The sequence below is a fragment of the Rasamsonia byssochlamydoides genome (assembly GCF_041956645.1).
Source record: "Rasamsonia byssochlamydoides strain NRRL 3658 unplaced genomic scaffold VTN77scaffold_41, whole genome shotgun sequence".
Taxonomy (NCBI): Eukaryota; Fungi; Ascomycota; class Eurotiomycetes; order Eurotiales; family Trichocomaceae; genus Rasamsonia; species Rasamsonia byssochlamydoides.
The window spans coordinates 223,243-242,810 of NW_027192424.1; the positions used below are offsets into that span (position 1 = coordinate 223,243).

The 19,568-nt window shown below is 50.2% G+C and overlaps 9 protein-coding genes across 9 annotated transcripts; 6 read left to right on the plus strand and 3 right to left on the minus strand.

The window, feature by feature from the left end:
* Positions 1-1,685: 1,685 nt before the first annotated feature.
* VTN77DRAFT_5749 (uncharacterized protein) lies at positions 1,686-3,378 on the plus strand (the record flags this gene model as incomplete). Its single annotated transcript, XM_069421950.1, has 4 exons — positions 1,686-2,037; positions 2,096-2,352; positions 2,404-2,736; positions 2,794-3,378. The coding sequence occupies 4 exons, from the start codon at positions 1,686-1,688 to the stop codon at positions 3,376-3,378; spliced, it is 1,527 nt and encodes a 508-aa protein (XP_069276808.1).
* A 94-nt stretch (positions 3,379-3,472) lies between these two features.
* Positions 3,473-4,057, minus strand: VTN77DRAFT_5750 (uncharacterized protein; the record flags this gene model as incomplete). The annotated part of the gene is made up of 2 exons (XM_069421952.1): positions 3,473-3,799; positions 4,040-4,057. 2 exons carry the CDS (start codon positions 4,055-4,057, stop codon positions 3,473-3,475), a joined length of 345 nt encoding a protein of 114 aa, XP_069276809.1.
* A 426-nt stretch (positions 4,058-4,483) lies between these two features.
* On the plus strand, positions 4,484-5,405 carry VTN77DRAFT_5751 (uncharacterized protein; the record flags this gene model as incomplete). The annotated part of the gene is made up of 2 exons (XM_069421953.1): positions 4,484-4,805; positions 4,873-5,405. The coding sequence occupies 2 exons, from the start codon at positions 4,484-4,486 to the stop codon at positions 5,403-5,405; spliced, it is 855 nt and encodes a 284-aa protein (XP_069276810.1).
* Positions 5,406-6,421: 1,016 nt separating this feature from the next.
* Positions 6,422-6,722, plus strand: VTN77DRAFT_5752 (uncharacterized protein; the record flags this gene model as incomplete). The annotated part of the gene is made up of 2 exons (XM_069421954.1): positions 6,422-6,458; positions 6,517-6,722. 2 exons carry the CDS (start codon positions 6,422-6,424, stop codon positions 6,720-6,722), a joined length of 243 nt encoding a protein of 80 aa, XP_069276811.1.
* A 493-nt stretch (positions 6,723-7,215) lies between these two features.
* VTN77DRAFT_5753 (uncharacterized protein) lies at positions 7,216-9,181 on the minus strand (the record flags this gene model as incomplete). The annotated part of the gene is made up of 7 exons (XM_069421955.1): positions 7,216-7,350; positions 7,411-7,581; positions 7,637-7,690; positions 7,741-8,272; positions 8,324-8,525; positions 8,574-8,855; positions 8,920-9,181. 7 exons carry the CDS (start codon positions 9,179-9,181, stop codon positions 7,216-7,218), a joined length of 1,638 nt encoding a protein of 545 aa, XP_069276812.1.
* Positions 9,182-9,545: 364 nt separating this feature from the next.
* Positions 9,546-10,661, minus strand: VTN77DRAFT_5754 (uncharacterized protein; the record flags this gene model as incomplete). The annotated part of the gene is made up of 4 exons (XM_069421956.1): positions 9,546-10,017; positions 10,097-10,182; positions 10,260-10,403; positions 10,503-10,661. The coding sequence occupies 4 exons, from the start codon at positions 10,659-10,661 to the stop codon at positions 9,546-9,548; spliced, it is 861 nt and encodes a 286-aa protein (XP_069276813.1).
* Positions 10,662-11,545: 884 nt separating this feature from the next.
* On the plus strand, positions 11,546-12,712 carry VTN77DRAFT_5755 (uncharacterized protein; the record flags this gene model as incomplete). The annotated part of the gene is made up of 5 exons (XM_069421957.1): positions 11,546-11,689; positions 11,738-11,805; positions 11,862-12,054; positions 12,103-12,651; positions 12,701-12,712. 5 exons carry the CDS (start codon positions 11,546-11,548, stop codon positions 12,710-12,712), a joined length of 966 nt encoding a protein of 321 aa, XP_069276814.1.
* Positions 12,713-12,717: 5 nt separating this feature from the next.
* On the plus strand, positions 12,718-13,365 carry VTN77DRAFT_5756 (uncharacterized protein; the record flags this gene model as incomplete). The annotated part of the gene is made up of 2 exons (XM_069421958.1): positions 12,718-13,018; positions 13,067-13,365. 2 exons carry the CDS (start codon positions 12,718-12,720, stop codon positions 13,363-13,365), a joined length of 600 nt encoding a protein of 199 aa, XP_069276815.1.
* An 809-nt stretch (positions 13,366-14,174) lies between these two features.
* Positions 14,175-16,829, plus strand: VTN77DRAFT_5757 (uncharacterized protein; the record flags this gene model as incomplete). Its single annotated transcript, XM_069421959.1, has 4 exons — positions 14,175-14,918; positions 14,972-15,430; positions 15,492-16,653; positions 16,822-16,829. The coding sequence occupies 4 exons, from the start codon at positions 14,175-14,177 to the stop codon at positions 16,827-16,829; spliced, it is 2,373 nt and encodes a 790-aa protein (XP_069276816.1).
* Positions 16,830-19,568: the final 2,739 nt, after the last annotated feature.

A 19,568-nucleotide genomic window follows, 5' to 3' on the forward strand; every position in this document is an offset into this window, starting at 1 on the left:
CCGTCGCAGGATGGTCGGTTGGCAATCTCCGATCGTGAGAGGCGATCCAGGTACCTACCTATCCTATCGGACGCGGTCTCGGCGTCGGCCCGACTTGTTCTCACGTGATCGTGTTCACCCGCGTTTTTCCCCGCATTCTGGATTTCCCGGAATAGAAATGATTGTCATTGGCCTCTGCAGAAAGGCTATGCATGATGCATCCATTGGATTAGGTAAGTAGTTAATTAATCGTCCATTTATGAGGCTGAGGCTACCTTTTCTCTACAGGTAGGTCTAGAATCTACTCTGTATTCTATATCCTGCTATATTCTACAGCAATCATACCTGTTATTAATCTGCAATTTTTTCAGGGCATAGTTTGACGTCTGTCATGCAAGAGAATGACCTTCCGTATATCGAGCAGAATAAGATGAGGACTTGGATTCGGATTCTCCCGCAACGTGTGACCTGTGTGGGAATCACATCCATGGATATAAATAAGGTCGGGATATTCGGGAAATCGGTAAAGTGGGCCCGATGTAGGGGGTCTGGTACCTGCCAGGGGCAGGGCTGACTAATAGTCTAATTTCAGGATGACAGGCTGACAGCATATGATCAAGGTAGCAATTTTTTTGAAGAAGAAACAAAAAAAGAAAAAGAAAGCAAGAAGAACCTCCTTTTGTTTCGTGCGTCTCTCTCTCTGTCTCCCTTTTTTTTTTTGATCTGGTCTATTCATTGAAGCCCCGCGCGGTGAGTTGAGTGGGGTTATTGACCTGGAAGACTTGATTGATTGAGCTTTCGACATGGTGGTACGGAGGACGGAGAACGGAGTACATATACTCCGTATCCTTCATAGACAGTATGAAAAATATATTCACACGTTGGTATTAATTTTCATTTTTTTTGTGATTAATCCTGGAAACTTATGTACGGAGTACTCGGTACACATGACTCCGTCAGATTTTAGTCTATCTTACCTAATCTCCTCCATACCTGTTCCTGGCAAGTTGAAACGTTGGTTCGACCCTGGCTGATTTGAGCATTATTCTTAGAAAATGACCAGGGAGGATTCCTGCACGGTTCTGACTAAAATCTCACCCCTCACCATCACCAATTCAACACCAGTCCGCTGCTATTTGATGACAATAATTATAACATTATTATTAATGGCTAATATTTAATGTGTGTAATTTCACGGGCTTTGCTCAGCTGACGAGTTTGCTTTACATAACTTCGTTGCATTCACAGTAGCAAGTCCAGGACTACTATTCGAGGTAGTAAGAATCAACCACCCTGGGAATAATGCAATGGATTAACGTTACATTCCAGCTAAGGTAACACCCACTTAGCCCATCCACTAAAGTCATCCGGGATTAGTTTAAACGCCAGAAACACCCTTGACAGGTTAACAACCCCTGGGACCCGCTAGCAATTTAATGTTAATTGCCTTTAGCATTTGCTTGTTTTATCAGACGGTGAAACATGAGGGCAATATAAACTATGATCTTCCCTTATTCCTTCACCACTGCTGTGGAGGATGTACTGTAATTGAGCAAGCATCTTTGAGATGTGAGATTGCTCATTCATTCTTTAATACATCCTAACTAACTGAGTATTTAAGTACACTCTTTTCGTTCTTTTCATTCCTTCTTATCAGTACATCTATTCGATATTCTCTTGATAATAGTCAAAAATTCATTCCTTCGATGGCTCCGACTTCTCTTCTTGCGTTCTCCGCACTTCTAGCGCTTGCTTCCGCAAGCTGCATCTCCTCCGGCGACCAAACCACCATCAACTCGCTGTTTTCCCAAGGCGGCGCGGGCACCGTCGTCCAACTCTGCCCGGGAGCTGTCATCTCCATCTCGGACACGATCACTTTCACTGCCAATGACCAGGAGATCTCGACCCAGGGCTATCCCACCGACGACACGCGGGCGACTATCCAGGTGGCCAGCGGCACCAACGTCAGCACGCTGATTCAAGGGAGCTGGCTGGATGGCATTCGCATCAAGAATATCCAGCTGGATGGGACAAGGCCTGTTAATGGGATGGTGGTTGGTATGTCGCGACCTATCCTATCCTTTCTGTGTAAAGCACGACTGACGCTGCTGCATAGGCGGCGGCGCCAACATCGAAATCGGCGGCGGGAGCAACGGCCAGATCGTGGAGAACATCGTGTCGAAAAACCCCCGCGGATGGAGCTGCCTTCACATCATCCAGTCCGGCAATGACAACAATCCCTGCACGAATGCTACTGTTGCTAATAATCAGATCGGCCCCTGCGGTGAAGAGGGCACCGACGCGGCGGGCAATGGTCAATGGGCCGACGGCATCTCCTTCGCCTGTACCAACTCGCTTGTCGCGAACAACACGGTGGGTATCTCTATTTCTTGCCTTTTGGGCTATGCTGACGCTTGACTCCAGATCACCGGCAGCACTGATGGAGGAATCGTCCTGTTCGGCGCTCCCGGCACCACTGTAACCGGCAACACGATCACTTCGTCCGCCGACAACCACGGCTTTGGAGCCATCAACATGGTCGACAACTTGTACGGCGGTAGCTACGCCAATGTTCTCGTGACCGACAACGTCATCACCGGCCAGAAGCTCTTCAGCGTCGGCATTTCCATCGGTGCGTACGTCTGGTCCTTCAACGACCCGTTCTTCCTGAGTGGACCGGCCACGATTACGAACAACAAATTCGCTGGCAACATTACGTTCCCAATTGCTATCAATGGGTGGACCGGTGGTCTGACGGTAAGATCAATTTCTCACCACATGTCGCAGACTCAGCTGACGTGAGCCCCCCGTCAGGTCACCGGCAACGACGTGTCGCAAGTCAACAAGCCCAACGCCGCATTCGCCGACGACGTCACCTGCAGCGCCGAGATCAAGACGCTGTTCAACGAGGACAGCAACCTGGTGTACTACCCTGCCGGCCTGACGGGAACCGCCAACCTGCAGTCAGGATTCATCCAGGCGACGCAGAACGCAACCAACTTCATCTGCACAACCGGAATCCTGCCCAGCGAGCAGACCTACCAAGAGAACGAGCTCAACATCGTCTCTGACTCGGCCCCATTCGCGACCCTGCACGGTGACATCGTGATGCAGTACCAGGGTGACAACAACGTCGTCGTGTACAACACCTCGACTGGGAGTTACGTGCCCATGTGGGCGTCGGGACACACCGTGTCGCAAGGCTGCGGCAGCCCGAGTCTGTGCCGGCTGATCTTCCAGGGTGATGGGAACTTGGTCACGTACTATAACAACACGCCCCAGTGGAGCAGTGGCACGGCGGGCGTCGGGAAGACGATGAATTGCTTGAACGAGGCCCCGTGGATTGAGATCTTGGATGCGTCGGGGAATGTGGTGTGGACGACGGCGGATTCGAAGTAGTTACCAAACCTAGACCTAAACCCCTCTAATTAATTAACAAACTCCTGCTTGCTGTAGGAGCAACAAGGTCATCCTTAATAACCAAACCTCTTGTTCACCACCAGTACTTCTCCGTATGACTGATCTCATACCCATTTTTCTCCAAGTATCTTTGGAACCGCACATCCTCCATCTCCACCTCGCGAGACATATCCGGGATCAAGAACCAAGGGACCAACCCGCCGACGATAGTAAAAGCCGATCCGATGGGAAACACCCCCTGCTGGCCCCTGAACGTATCAGCGAACGAGTCCTGAATAGGCGTAAACACTTGCTTTCCAATCGCTGCCCCAGCCTTTGCCCACGGCAGCCGCAAAGGCGTACTACGAAGATCCCAGGAAACTGTGGCCTCCAACCCATCAATGTGAGGAGGGAAAATTGTCTGAAGAAGGCTTAGTTCGATACGCGTATGGCTCGCTGATGCTCAGCGTTGAGCTAAAAAAAGCGGGTTGAAGTGTAGGTAGCTGTAGATTGTCTATATTCACGAAAATCGATATGCATAGGTAATAATTCCTCCACTTGATAATTGAATACTCAAATGGATATGTTTACGATCAGGTTACTGATTTGCTTTCACGTGGGGCGATAGAGTTGACGGTACCTAACTGAACCACCATCCCACTTCTCTCGACACGTGCATCTTCGACGGAGCACGGTATGTCCTCCGTAAGAGATCCAGTCCCGAATTCTGAGACTCACGCACTCTGTCGTTTTCTATATTACTTTGACTTGGACTCTCGAATATACAACTGAATATCAGCCGGAGCTGAGATGGAGTCCCAAACCCATCGAGGACATGACTCCGCGTATCTCGATATGATTGCAGCGCACCTTTTTCAGTATCTATTTCCCAGATCTAGATGAAATTATGACTGATATATCCTACCAATCTCTGGATATACTCTGATAATGTGACCTTCGCTTACTAAGCTGGAATGGATCTCAGCCCTATGATCACATTTGAACCATGCTTCAACACGATTATTTGTACAGTATGAGTGGAGAAATACTATTATGAAATCTTCATGGTGACAAACGAGAACATTCCCCTGTGAATGCCACCTGAATGATGCCACAGCCTCGGATTGTCCCCCGCTTTATCAACATCACCGATCCCAAAGACATTGGCGTCTCAGGCAAAGATCCAGCCGTGCGGTCCCATGTCGCTCGCTACCAATGGCAGAACCAGTTCCAGAAGGAAGAATCTAGAAAAAGGAAAAGAGAGCAATTTTTCCCGATCCGTATCGAATTGGACTGTTCTGCTCTGCATGAGACGAGTCCGTCAGAAGAGAATTCAACTATTCCGCGCCTGCTGGGCGGATTTCGGGTCGATCCCTTTCTATCTTTTTCTGTGTGGAGGCCGTTTTGTGCGCCTCTCGTCGATCATTGTGAGTGCGATCAGAGATATCAACCTGATTCTGGAACGCATGTATTAACTGATGGATGTATGTACAGACCTCGTGAGCATGGCGGTGGATATCCCTGAGCTCGACTCGCCCGGTCACCGTGGCCTCCTCCGAACGAGGTGGTTCCCCCTGGTGATCAGCGAGCGCGCCTTGTTCCTGGTGATCCTCCTACTTGCCGCGTCGCATTATCTCTCCGTGCACAACGGGTCCAGCGATCTCAAGCTGGATCTCCTGCGTCTGCGCTACGAAGCCGTGCATGCCATCAACGAAGCCCTTGGCACGGAGGACCATGTCCTGGACGACGCGGTGGTCGGCGCAGTTGCCAAGATGGCCAGCTACGAGGCCATGTTCGGCAGTCGCGACAATTACCACTTGCACATGCAGGGCCTGGCCCGCATGACCGCCCTACGTGGCGGGCTGGAGTCCCTGGGCCTGGACGGCCTCCTGCGCCGCATTGTGATCTGGATCGACCGCAACGCAGCGTTCCTTATTGGCTCGTCGCTGTACTTCCCTGGCGCGACCTTTGTGCCGGGGCAGCCGCTGCCTGGTCCTAATCCTGGCCATTTTCTAGGAGCGTCGTAGTGCAGTCAGATACCCCTCTTCGTGGTGAGTCGGTCTCTCAGTAACCAATGGAGGAAGGCAAGTGGAAAAGAAGTTGAAGTTGTCGATGTATCTCTGCCGTGTATGACGCAACCACTTGGGTGCTGCCCCACACTCAGCCCTATCTCGATTTAGATCGGTCAATGCTTCCTTCCCCACTCGTTTGTCGCCAGTATTAATCACATGACTTGAGCCTTGTTCGAAATATTTGGCTTGTTACCTATGCTAGGTAGGTTGTTTAACTTTCTTGGCAGGGAACTCACACTTAAAAAGCGTTTATATTACACTGGCGCTAATGAGGCCAACCTTTCTAGGCGGCAAAAGCAGCATGTTGAACTAGCCAGTTTCGAATGCTATGCAAAGTGCTAAATTCAGTTCAGGCCATCGGCACCCCCGCATTCTACCTAAAACGGAAAACGCATACTAACCTTCCTGCTGGAATTCTCTGCCAATCACGTCGTTTCCGTTTTCAGATATGACGGCAGCACATGAGTATGTCGAGGTATATCGAGGTATATAAAGCATTTGCAATGCTGAAAGTCGTGCAAATTCGCAAATTCATCTTGGATTGTAACAAGGATACTTCTTGAATCAACTTCAACATGGCTCTCGCGGGAAAAGTCGCCCTCGTCACCGGTGGTGCAAAGAACCTCGGCGCAGACATTGCCCGCCAACTGGCCAGCGTCGGCACCAATCTCGCCCTCCACTACAACTCCGCCAGCACCAAGGCCGATGCGACGAAGCTGGAGGCCGAGCTGAAGCAGAAGTACCCTGCAGTCAAGGTCGTCTTCTACCAGGGCGACCTCACCACCGCCAAGGCGGTGACCAAGCTTTTCCAGGATGTGCTGAGGGACTTTGGCAAGTGAATGGATTCAGGATCAACTCCAAGGCAGCCTTCTTCATCCTCAAAGAGGCTGCTGCTCATGTGAGCGACGGAGGAAAGATTATCACCATCGTCACCTCGCTGCTGGCGGCGTTTACTGGCTTCTACACCTCTTATGCTGGAAGCAAGGCTCCTGTCGAGCATTTCACAAGGTGGGTTCCACGGAAGCCCAAGCCTACAGCGTCGTTATCGATTTACTAACCCGTCTAGGGGCGTCTCCAAAGAGCTGCAGTCCCGTCACATCAGCGTCAACGCCGTCGCACCAGGTCCAATGGACATACGTGAGTAGTTCCGCCGAGCAATGCGAGTTGACATGTCTAACAGGTGGTGCTTTGCAGCATTCTTCTACCCCCAAGAATCCCCCGAGGCCGTCGAGTTTCACAAAGCGAACGGCATGGGCGGCCGTCTCACCCTGACCACCGACATTGCGCCCATTATCCGGTTTCTCTGCACTGAGGGCGCGTGGATTACTGGGCAGACTATCTTTGCTAATGGCGGTTACACTATGCGTTAAATAATATATTTGAGGATGGTACGCAGGAAGTACGATCAATGCCTGTTTCTGCTGCACTACGCCTTTGGCTTAAGTCGTATATGGTTAGGGTGGAAAGTAATGTGACTTAGGAGTATGAACTAGTGTGCAATTAGAAGTACTATGAATATAATCTGTCTTCCCATCTGTCGCAGCCACAATTTTCGGGATTGAATAGGATTGAATACGGCTTCTAATTATCATGCTGTGGATGACACTGTCGGTCTGATCAGGTCTGGCTGGTCAGCTGATTTCCATCACCAGCTGCCACACCCGATCTACTCCAATGCAACACGTATACCGAATGAACTGCACACTGGATGAGACTCGATATTTTTTTTTCCCCCAAAACTGGCTACCTATATACAGTACAATATCTACTCCATGCTCTTCACATCATCCGCAACCCGGAACTTCGCCCCCGTCTTTGCCCTGACCTCCTCCACATCAACTCCCGGCGCCAACTCGGTCAATTCGAGTCCGCCGTTGACCCTGTCGACTTGGAAGACACACTGCATCATCAATCAGTAAGCGAAAGTTTTGATCAGGAAGAAGACAGCTTAGCGACTGACCAGATCAGTAATGATCGTGCTGACTACTCGTGCTCCTGTCAGCGGCAGAGTGCACTGTTCCAGAATCTTGGGCGACCCGTCCTTGTAGTTGATGTGATCGGTAGCGACGACGATGCGGGTTTCGTCCGGATTGGAGACTAGATCCATGGCGCCTCCCATTCCTTTGAATACCTGAAATTATGTAGAGGTCAGTCACGTTTCGTTACTTATATTGTCTTCGTCATACCTTTCCTGGAATCATGTAATTGGCCAGATCACCATTGGCGCTGACTTGCAATGCCTGTACATGTTAGCAATCGATCGACAAGTCGAAAGCCTCGATAAACGTACTCCCAAGATCGACACGTCGATGTGGCCACCCCTGATCATCCCAAACGACTCCGAGCTGTCAAAAGTCGACGCGCCCGGCAGCAGAGTCACCGTCTCCTTGCCAGCGTTAATAATATCTGGATCAACCTCATCCTCAGTCGGGTAGGGGCCCATCCCGAGGAGCCCGTTCTCCGACTGAATCCACACCTTGACGTCGGGCGAGAGGAATGAGGGAGCCAAGGTCGGTATGCCCACGCCCAGGTTCACGTAGTAGCCGTGCTTGAGCTCTTTCGCGGCTCGTCTGGCGATCCGTTCTCGACGAAGCATGGCATCTGACTTGGCGCCCTCCTTGGCCGGTTCCCCGGTAGCAGAACGGGTCTTCCTGATCTCGATGTGCTTTTCCTCGGTAGCGGGGACGATCCGGTCGATGAAGATACCAGGTAAGTCTACCTCATCCGGTCCGATTGATCCTACAGGAACGATATTTTCCGCCTCGACAATCGCCAATCGAGCGGCTTTTGCCATGAGGGGGCTAAAAGCTTTTGTCGCGTATCTGAGATGTCTCAGTCATATCATCTATCCCGAAAATTCAATTTTTGCTTACCGAAATACGCAGTTTCCGGCTTCATCAACTTTCCATGCCCTGAGGATAGCGACATCTCCTTTCAACGCAGTCTCCATGTTGTACGTCTTCCCGTCGAAGACTCTGGTCTCCCTCACCCTGCCTTTTTCCAGCGTTACAATGTCGGTGCCATTCTCGGCACGACCTAGTCGGACGGGGATGTCGCCTGTCTGGACGAATGTGTCTGGCATCGTCAGCATGCTGACAGACAATTGCTATTGTGCTTGCGTACCAACTCCGGTCGGCGTATAGAAAGCCGGAATCCCCGCCCCTCCCGCTCGAAGTCTCTCCGCGAGCGTGCCCTGCGGACACAGCTCTATCGCAATTTCGCCAGACAGGTATTTCCTTTCCAGATCCTTGTTGTTCCCCAGATACGAGAGGATGCACTTTGAGATCTGCCCGGACTGTATGAGCGATGCGAGACCTGCCGTGCCGGCGCCGGCGTTGTTGGACACTGCTGTCAGGTTGTTCAATGAGTTGACTCCTCGTCGACGGATGGCTGCGATGAGCGTTTCTAAGGCCGATCAGCAGACTAGACTCCTTGTCCACGCCGAATGATCGGATGTATTCACTCATACCTGCAGTCCCACACAGGCCAAAACCCGCGCTCAAAATGACAGAACCGCTCTTGAGATCGGCCACCGCATCATCTGCGCTCTTGAAGAGTTTTTGTGCGTCCCGTTTCTTGTCTACAGGCCTTGCCAGGAAAGTGACCGTGGTCGTGCAAAACAACCGGATTTGCCGCGTGAGGGTGTTTGCGCCTCGTGCGGAGAGCAATACCCTGCTTTGCGACCAGAAGAAGGTCGAGGTGTATGCGCCGGTATAAAATGGTTTGGACATGGTCAGTTACTATGGTAAGTTGGAATATTACAATGCCATGGAACTAACTACCAGGTACACCTGCAGCAGGACTACGGTTCTGCTATTTATTTATTGGTACTGGTCTAGGTACCCTTCGGACTGGTCCTGTACTCTTGCGGAGATAGGTTCGGAAATGCGGTCGTTCCCGCTCAAGCGATCGACCGGATGGATCCGTCGACGTCAGTCTATCCCCGCATTCAGTCACGCTGCTTTAGTCGTCCCTTCGTCGAAGTGCATGAATCTACGTAAAGCAGCGGCATTTGTGATGAAAACAACTCGCTTGTGTTTTATATTTACAATGTATGGAATTGCTGACAATAATACAAATCTATGTACAGACAGATTATAGCTTCGCCCCTATTCCCGGAGCGAAACTCGTCCCTCGCCCTCCACCAATCGCCTCGACGATCCGATCGACTATCTCCAGCAGCCAGATGCTTCCCTCGTCAGTCGCCAGGTACTCGCCGCCCTGGATCTCCTCTTCTCCAGCAGCCTTGAAGCTCCCATCCTCATAGGCCTTCCTCAAGCCGAAGACGTGCGAGATGACCTGCGGACCAACACCTGTTTGCGCCCGGAGACAGGCCACCGCCACGATGGAGGTCAGTACCCGGCCAACTTTGGCGGGAACACCGTTTGGTGGTGTTGGCGGGTCCGCAAAGAGATTGCCATATTCGCTTTCGAGGATGTGCACCGGCAAGTCTGGATGCGACAGGGCGAGCTTGTCGACTAGCTTCGTTTCAAAGGGTCGGTAGATGGAGGTCCATAGTGCTTGGCCTCGTTCGATGACTGCAGTGATGTTATCTGGTTTTAATGAGCTGGCAAAAATCAGCAAAATGAAACGAATAAAAAAGCATGTAATAAGATGCTTCACTGGTTGACTGGTATAATACATACCGACGAGGCTGCGTCGTCAATGCACTGGTGATTTCAGTCGGTAAACCAGCCCGGAATTCGCCCAGGCAGTTGATCGTGCGAGGGATCTGCAGACGCACGCAGTCAGTCAGAGGCTTGATAAAAAAAATACAAAAGCATTCTCTGTCTAAATTCAAGAACATACCCCATTAAACCCAATACACTTCAACCCAATCTCCCTCACCAACTCCGCCAGATAAACCGCCTCCTCCTTCGTCTTGGAAGCGGACGCTAACCTGTGCAGCTGAAGCAGCGATTCAGGCGAGTTCATGGTCATCGTTGCTGCTGTCTGGGCACAAAAACGACAGTAATTCAATCAGCACGGAAATAACAAAAATAAATTAAGCACATAGAAGGAAAAGCTGTATTAGGAAGAATAGGTGCCTACAGCAGCACTGAACCACGCCTTCAACCCAACATTCCGTGGCTCCGCCTCCTTTGCGATGCTCTGATACACGGCAGTGATCTGGGGAGGAGCAGGGATTGTCCCCGGCCGCGCGTGCGGAGCGTTGATGAGTGTTTTTAGGGCAGGGGAGAGCTTGGACATGGCAGATATTTGAAGATGTTCACACTGGACAGGTCTATCTGGCTATACAAAATACAGGTAAAAAAAAGGAAATTAAAATGTGAGAATTTAAACAACAATTGACAATGTCTGTTCAGGGTTGCGATCGATTCGATTTGGGCGGATATCTTCTACGGTGCTGTAGGGATGCAAGTTTAGCCTAGCCTCGGTCGTCGGTGGAAGTCCGAGGAAGTTGGTTAACCGAATTTGGAAACTGGGTGGTCGGCGGTCAGCCGAAGCAAGCTACATACAAAACTACAGTACTGTGTATCGGTAAATGCATTCATTCAAAGTACGGCAGTATCCAGCAAAAAAAAATACGCTTTCTCTATTACCAAACTTGATACCCATTACGCTTGATTTCTGATTACCTCTGTCATGCCGCAAGTCGACCGGTCCAGCGCACCCACGCCGATGCGCCGCGTGCCCGTCCTCGCTCGAACGGCAAGCTCCGCTATACCGCGACGCCACAACGAGACCTAACTAGGACATCTTGCGGGGCACGCGTTGCGTTTGATAAGCACTTTCTTTTGTTATCGTTTGCTTTGCAGGCTCCACATCTTTCGTCCCCAGACTGGCCTCCACAGAGTCGGTCCACGCTGATGGACTCCCCGCAATTAGGAGATGCACTGGACCAATCGTGTGCCGTGGACGAAGAACTGGCAGCTTACCCCGCGTTTTGTATCACGTCAAAGCGTTGAGCGTGGAGAGGAAGTCGTCAATGGCCTGACCTGTCCAATCAAGGAAACTTTGTTTCTGCGAGGCATTCTATATAAACTGTAGAATTGAGATGTGAAAGCTGTCTTCGCCTCCTGTCTCGTTCCCGGGTTGATCAACTACTTTCTCGTGCACCGGAGCTGCTAATCATGGAAAGCTCAACTCCTACTACCACTCACGTGCAGCCCAAAACTGACAACTACGTCGTCGCTGAACATGACGAGATGGTGGAGAAAGGCACCGTGACAGTGGACCCAGATGATGGACTGACAGAGCAGGAAAAGGAAGAGAGCGTGAGTTTGCGATACAGGCTATTACGGCTGTCAAGCTAATGCACGCAGCACCGGCGACTGCTACGGAAAATCGACCTCAGGGTCGTTCCGATCTTGTCGTTCCTGTATTTGTTGTGGTAGGCGAACGTGGGACAACAACGGTTCAAATTTAATTTCTACTGATGGAATGCAGCTTCCTCGATCGCACGAATATCGGCAATGCAAAGCTCGATAACCTCCAACAAGACCTCCACATGAGCAATAGCCAGTACAATGCCGCTCTCAGCGTGTTTTTCGTTTCGTACGCCCTGTTCGAGTCCGTCAGCAATGTCCTGCTGAAGAAACTCCGTCCTAGCGTGTTCATTCCGGGCATTATGGTTATTTGGGTATGATTCCTCATCTGCTAGATGATTGCTTCAGACTAATGACTGCAGGGCGCCTGTATGACTTGCATGGGTCTGGTACACAACGGTGCTGGTCTCATTGCGGTGCGCTTTTTCCTCGGATTGGCAGAGGCTGGCCTCTTTCCTGGTGTCAGCTATATCATGTCCTGCTGGTACAAGCGCTCCGAGCTGGGCGTCCGCGTCGCGATCTTCTTCTCGGCCGCCGCTTTGGCCGGCAGCTTCGGAGGGTTGCTTGCCGCCGCCATTGCAGACATGGACGGCGTCGGTGGGAAGGCTGGTTGGGCCTGGATCTTCATCCTTGAGGGGCTCGCAACAGTAGTCATCGGCGTCATTGCGTTCTGGATCGTGCCCGACTTCCCCGAAGACGCCAAGTTCCTGACCGAGTCCGAACGGCGGCAGGTCATTCATCGTCTGGCCATCGACCACCAGATGAGCGCGGAGCCGGAGAAATTCAAATTCTCGTATTTCGGGCAGGTTCTGCGAGACTGGAAAACATACACTGCGTGCGTGATCTTTGGGGGTGTGAATGGGGCGCTGTACTCGTTTGCGCTCTTTGTGCCTACGATTATTAATGAAATGGTAGCACCCTGTAAGACCAGTTTGTGAGGCAAACACTAACATTGAGTAGGGTAACCGCTGACCAAGATGGCTTTGATTTATGCTGGACTAACGACTGTAGGATATCGCTCTACCCAAGCGCAACTTCTCAGTGTCGCTCCATACGGCGCCGCCGCTCTTCTGACCGTCACCGTCGGCATCATCGCAGACCGCACGCGGCAACGAGGCCTCTGCAACGTCGTCGTATCAGCCTTAGGGGCAATTGGCTTCAGCATGCTTCTGGGGTGCGACCACCCGGGAGCCCGTTACGCAGGCACATTTTTCGGTGCCATGGGCATCTATCCCGCCTTGCCGAATAGCGTCTCCTGGATCAGCAATAATACAGCAGGTAAGAACGATCACCTCGATAGATGTCGAATCCAGCTCACCTGTACAGGAACCTACAAACGAGGCATCACCCTCGGCATCATGGTAGGCTGGGGCAACCTGAACGGCATCGTCAGCAGCAACATCTACAACGCAAAGGACGCGCCGCACTTCTTTGTCGGCCACGGCGTGGTGCTGGCCTACCTGGTGCTGTTCCAGCTGGGGGGCTCGCTCGTCCAGTATGCGTTGTTGCGGAGGGAGAATCGCAAACGGCGCAGGGGGGAGCGCGATTATTTGGTGGAGGGACTAGATACAGATGGAGTGCGGATGTTGGGTGATCGACGGCCGGATTTTGTTTATACGTTGTGAGAGTGGTTACGTGATTTGTTTACATGTGAGATCTGTTCTTTCTGCCAGTAATCGCCATCGTCATCAGCATTGTGGCATGATCCAGGCAGGGCACACTAGCATAATCTAGATATATCGGGTGATAAATACTTGTTAGGAATGTATCTGTCACATTGTGTCTATGACTCGCGCCAGCCATTGTTTGCGAATTCGGCCGTGGTGCATCATATCGAATGATCTCGATGCGCAGCGACGAGCGTGGCCTGACACAGTCGTCAGGATTAGCATATCACATGGAAGTCTGGTCTGACAAATATCCCGCAGCTAATATAGACGGAAATTTATTCTGAATCAGACGCAATCTCGTGCTTACAATAATTTCATCGAGACGATACACTCATCTGCTGCCTGCCTATCACGTGTGATCTTCGTGCTGTCCCGCACTAGCCCGATGCGGGAGCGGGATGCGGAATCCGGGCAGTGGCAGACAGGCAGTCCAGCATGATTCCTGCAAGGGCGTCTTGTCATCTCTTGAATTTGTTTCTCCCTTGATATAAATTTTGAATCTCAGCTGTTCCTTCGAGCGATTTGCTCTGCTGTTTTTCTCCTCGATCAATTGCTGTTCTCCTCTGCTGGCGTCATGACTAAAGATTAAGCTCTCTCTGACGTATCTCCGCCACCGATTTCGTCTCACCGGGACTCCCCCACCACACAGAGCCAGAGCTCGCCGTCGACTCATCGAACATTTTTCTCTCCCTCGCAAACCAATCTCACACATATTCACCTTCGTCAGTCTCGTCTGATTGCTGTCAACGGGACGTCATCACATGATGGCTTCGTCCCAACAACCCCCCGTCCAACCCGCCAAGAAAAAGCGCATCGCCGTTTTGACTTCCGGCGGCGATGCGCCTGGCATGAATGGCGCTGTGCGCGCCGTCGTCCGCATGGCCATCCACAGCGGCTGCGAAGCCTACGCCGTCCACGAAGGATATGAGGGGCTGGTCAACGGCGGGGATATGATCAAGCAGATGCACTGGGAGGATGTCCGGGGATGGCTCTCGCGAGGTGGCACGCTGATCGGCTCTGCTCGCTGCGCCAGCTTCCGCGAGCGGAGAGGCCGTCTTCTCGCGGCGAAGAACATGATTCTCCGTGGTATCGATGCGCTGATCGTCTGTGGAGGAGACGGCAGCTTGACGGGAGCAGATGTCCTGCGTTCGGAATGGCCCGGTCTGCTGCAGGAATTGGTCTCCAAGGGCGATTTGACTGAGGAGCAGATTAAGCCATACAAAACGTTGAATATCGTCGGCCTGGTGGGATCGATTGATAATGATATGTCGGGCACCGACGCTACCATCGGCTGCTACTCCTCCCTCACCCGGATCTGCGATGCCGTTGACGACGTCTTCGATACCGCCGCGTCGCACCAGCGAGGCTTCGTCATTGAAGTCATGGGCAGGCATTGCGGGTGGTTGGCTCTCATGTCAGCTATCAGCACTGGTGCAGATTGGCTCTTCATTCCGGAGATGCCACCGCGTGACGGCTGGGAGGATGACATGTGTTCTATCATCATGAAGGTTTGTACAGAGTACTCCTGCTACGAAGAATTACTGCTTACTGCTCACGGTAGAACCGGAGACGAGGAAAACGCCGAACCATCGTCATCGTCGCGGAGGGCGCGCAGGACCGAAATCTCAACAAGATCAGTTCATCTACTGTCAGGGACGTGTTGAGTACGAGGTTGGGTCTGGACACCCGGGTTACGGTTCTCGGTCACACCCAGCGAGGCGGTCCCGCGTGTGCGTATGACCGATGGCTCTCCACGCTTCAAGGAGTCGAAGCTGTCAAGGCGGTCCTCGAAATGAAACCAGATTCGCCGTCGCCCGTCATCATCATCCGCGAGAACAAGATCGAAAGGATGCCTCTGATGGAGGCAGTGAAGATGACGCAGGAATGCACCGCGCTGATTAACGCAAAGCAGTTCGATGCAGCCATGAACATGCGCGATCCCGAATTCAAAGAGTACCATAAAGCGTATCTGAATACGACCACCGCCGATCATCCCAAGATGCTCGTTACAGATGACAAGGTTTGATTCCCTTTTCTTTCTTTCTTTCTTTTTTTTCCCCCTGCATACTGACGCCCACTAGAAAATGCGGATTGCCATCATCCATGTTGGTGCCCCCGCCGGTGGTATGAACCCTGCGACTCGCGCCGCCGTCGCTTATTGTCTCACGCGAGGCCACACCCCCATTGCCATCCACAATGGTTTCCCCGGCCTCTGTCGCCATCATGCCGACAAGCCGGTCGGCTCCGTCCGCGAGGTGCAGTGGCTCGAATCCGACAACTGGGTCAACGAAGGAGGATCGGAGATCGGAACGAACCGCGGTCTTCCCTCTGAAGATATGGAGGGCACCGCCAGAGCGTTTGAGCTGTACAAATTTGACGCCCTGTTCATCATCGGCGGGTTTGAGGCGTTCACCGCGGCCAGTCAGCTCCGCAAGGCTCGTGAACAATATGATGCGTTCAAAATCCCGATCGTTGTGCTGCCGGCCACCATCTCTAACAACGTGCCCGGCACGGAATATTCTCTCGGCAGCGACACCTGCCTCAACACGCTCATCACCTTCTGCGATGCTATTCGCCAGTCTGCATCGTCCTCCCGGCGTCGGGTCTTTGTCGTCGAGACCCAGGGCGGCAAGTCCGGATACATCGCCACGACCGCCGGTCTGGCCGTCGGCGCTACCGCGGTGTACATTCCGGAGGAAGGAATCGACATCAAGATGCTGTCGAGAGACATTGAATTCCTGCGGTACAACTTTGCCAGCGACCGCGGCGCCAACCGGGCGGGTAAGATCATCCTGCGCAATGAATGCGCCTCGGAGACCTACACCACGCAGGTGATTGCCGACATGATCAAGGAGGAGGCCAAGGGACGGTTTGAATCGCGGGCCGCTGTTCCCGGGCACTTCCAGCAGGGCAGCAAGCCGTCGCCGATGGACCGGATCCGCGCGCTGCGTATGGCGATCAAGTGCATGCAGCACATCGAAACATACGCCGGCAAATCCAAGGACGAGATTGCCGCGGATGAGTATTCGGCCTCGGTGATCGGCGTCAAGGGCTCGCAGGTGCTCTTCTCGCCCATGGGCGGACCCAACGGCCTCGAAGTCACAGACACAGACTGGGCCAGACGACGCCCGAAGAACGAGTTCTGGCTCGAGCTGCAGGGTCTGGTGGACTTGTTGTCTGGCCGGCCAAAAACCGGTCCTGGTGCGCCTACCCAGGAGGGAGAGGGATGGACTTGTTATGAGAGTACGTAATCGTCGCCTAGTTGTCTTTAACGCGTGTAAAGATCTGTTGGAGTTTTGATTTGAGATTCCCCTCTCCCTTTGCGTTCGGTATGATTTGTTTCTATTTTTTTTATTTTTGTTGTGTAGATTTTAGGGTGCGATACTTACGATCTACTCTCAACACGAACAGGGTGGTAGTTCCATTTCATGAATGAATGAAAAAAAGACGCTCAGCTCAGACGATCTGGATACATCAATGGAATGAGATGAGAAAATAAAAGAAAAAGATAAGACTGCTTGGATGAAGCTGATGAAGTTGATGAAGTTACTTACGACGATGATGGTCGACGGCGTCAATCTATCAATCAATCAGTCAATCAATGTCAATCAATGGTCATGTTTTGTTATAGTATATTACGTCCGCCATGATAACTGAAAATAAATCCAGTCTAGTCTAGTCGAATCGGAGTAGATAAATAAAGAGTTTACTTTTTTCTTTCTGAATAGATAGATGCATTGAAAGATATTCATGAATTAAGTTTTTTTTTTCCATAGAACAACATTGCAGGAATGACTCTCTCTCTATATATAATGACAGTCAGGTAGATAATATTATATATATGACGCATGTTGCGCAGCAGATTCGCCAGACGCTAGACTCATGTGCTTGCTTGCTTGCTTGCTTGCTCGGTGTGATGTGATGTGATCGGATCTGATCGGATCTGATGCGATCTTTTTTCATGGTATTATTTTTTTTTAAAAAAAAAAGAGGTATTATATTATTATATTAAATGGAAATACATGCAAGCGAAAAAAAGACAGGTTGATAATAAGTGTGAAAAAAAAAGAATATGGATAAACATGAAAATAATGCTGCTTCTTCTTCTTCTGGTTCTTCTTCATCTTCTTCTTCAATAAAATGATGGTTGTCTGGTATAGCAAGCATATTTATTTGCATCTCCCCGGGTTCCTGTTTTCTTTTCTTTTTTTTCCTTCCCTAACTTTCTTTCTTTTTTCTTCTGCAGGTAGTATACATACACGTATCCCGTCGAGCCGATTTCCAATGGACATGCGGTTAATTGACGATTTTAGTGAGTTGAGTCCTGGCTGCTGGTCTGGTCATGCTTTGGTATATAGTATTTATAGGTGATAGATGGATAGATAGATAGATAAATAGCACCTACAGCGTTGTGGACAAGATGCACTATTATTGTCAGTAATGAGGGATAATCATTACTGACGAGTTTAATCGCACTGATTAAGTGTCATGTTATCATTGTGTGGAACAAAGTGGGTAAAGGACGTGTTAGGTATATTAGGTACCCAGGTACCTAGGTAGGTCAAAATATCGTATAAAAATCTGCAAGCAGCTCTTTCCTTCCTCATTCAGACATTGCCGCTTTAAGCGGGTGAGCTGGGTGAGTCAGGTGATCAGATCACCCAGTCAAGGTGATTCGCTCACCCGAGTTCATTTATACTCACCCCATCTTCACCTGTCCTTCCCTTATGCGTGTGCCAGCTGTTTAGCAACATGCAACCCAGGAACCATGCAGAGAACAGATTGGAAAATGAAGGTAGCAGTGGGATATCCCCTGCTGACCCCAGTGAAAAAGACAATAGTAAAAATTGTGTCCTGCGACCCCTTTTTTCTCTGTTCTTTCCAGCCTTTTGTTTCCTCTCCTTTCTTCCCCCTCTCCTTTCTTCCCCCTCTCCTGTACTTTTTATGATCCTGCAGAAATCTTTCTGTATTTCTATGCCGATCTCTGTAGATTTTCTTCTCTATTCTTATCTTTTTTCTTTTTTTTTTTCTGCCGCAGATTAGTGGTGGAAATTTTCCAAAATGCCGAAGACAAAAGTGGATAGACTTGCTCGTGCCAAAGCAAATGGCTATGAGAGAGGGGCACATCAAGAGAAGGACAGCATAAGAGCAGAAAACAAATATTCAGAGGACTCGATCCAACTTCAGAACAGAGTTTTGGAGGAGTACAAGATGTATGCATAGTTCAATCCACTGTCTTTTATGATAGTAACTAATTGTATTAAAGATGGGCATCAGAGGATAGTGATATGAATAAAGAAGATTGTCTCCATAAAGGGCAACCTGCACCAGACTTGGCCACTATTAAGGACTTCATTCATTATTATATATTCTCTACCTAAGGAATGCTCTCTCTCTGGCTAACCATGTCTTCTGTATTGAACTTTGCTGAATGATTCTTTGCTGGGTTTACTCATATTATAAAGACCATTTTTGACAAGAAGGACACAGAAGATGTTTACTATGTAAGTGGTTATGGTTGAGGTGCTTTTATACTATATTCTAATGATAAGAAGTAGATTAGGAAGACTCTTATTAAGGAGGATGTCATTGAGAACAAGAAACATGCCAAGTATATATTTATACATCATGACCTGACCAATATCATTGTTTCCATATGGACTAATGATGATATTCATGAGTAATACAGGATTTAAATGACCTTTGCTATCTTAATATACTGCTACTCTGGAGCAAGAATTAGGGCCTTTATTCCCAATACATTAAAAGCAGATGATCAGGGACTCTAATATAAGGTATGGATTATTATGCTATGTTATTGGACATATCTCTGAATGGCTTTAGGACATTGAATTATACCTATATTGTAGGCCTGATAGCAAAAAGGAAATCTTCTTCTGTCTTTATTAAAAATGGGTCAAAAATAATCATGACCCCAAAAATACAGTATAAGATATGCTCTTCCTTGCCCCTAAGCCAACATCCTGACTGGCCTTCCTAGGTTCCGTGTGGTAATGAGAGAATATGGGAAGCTTTGCTTTAATCTGGTCCCCTATCTGCTGATACTAGCATTTGCAGATAATTGTGACGGTCCGAACTAGGCGGTGCACTAGGCGGTGAGGCATATGGCCGGCAGAATCCGTGAGATATCTCGCTGG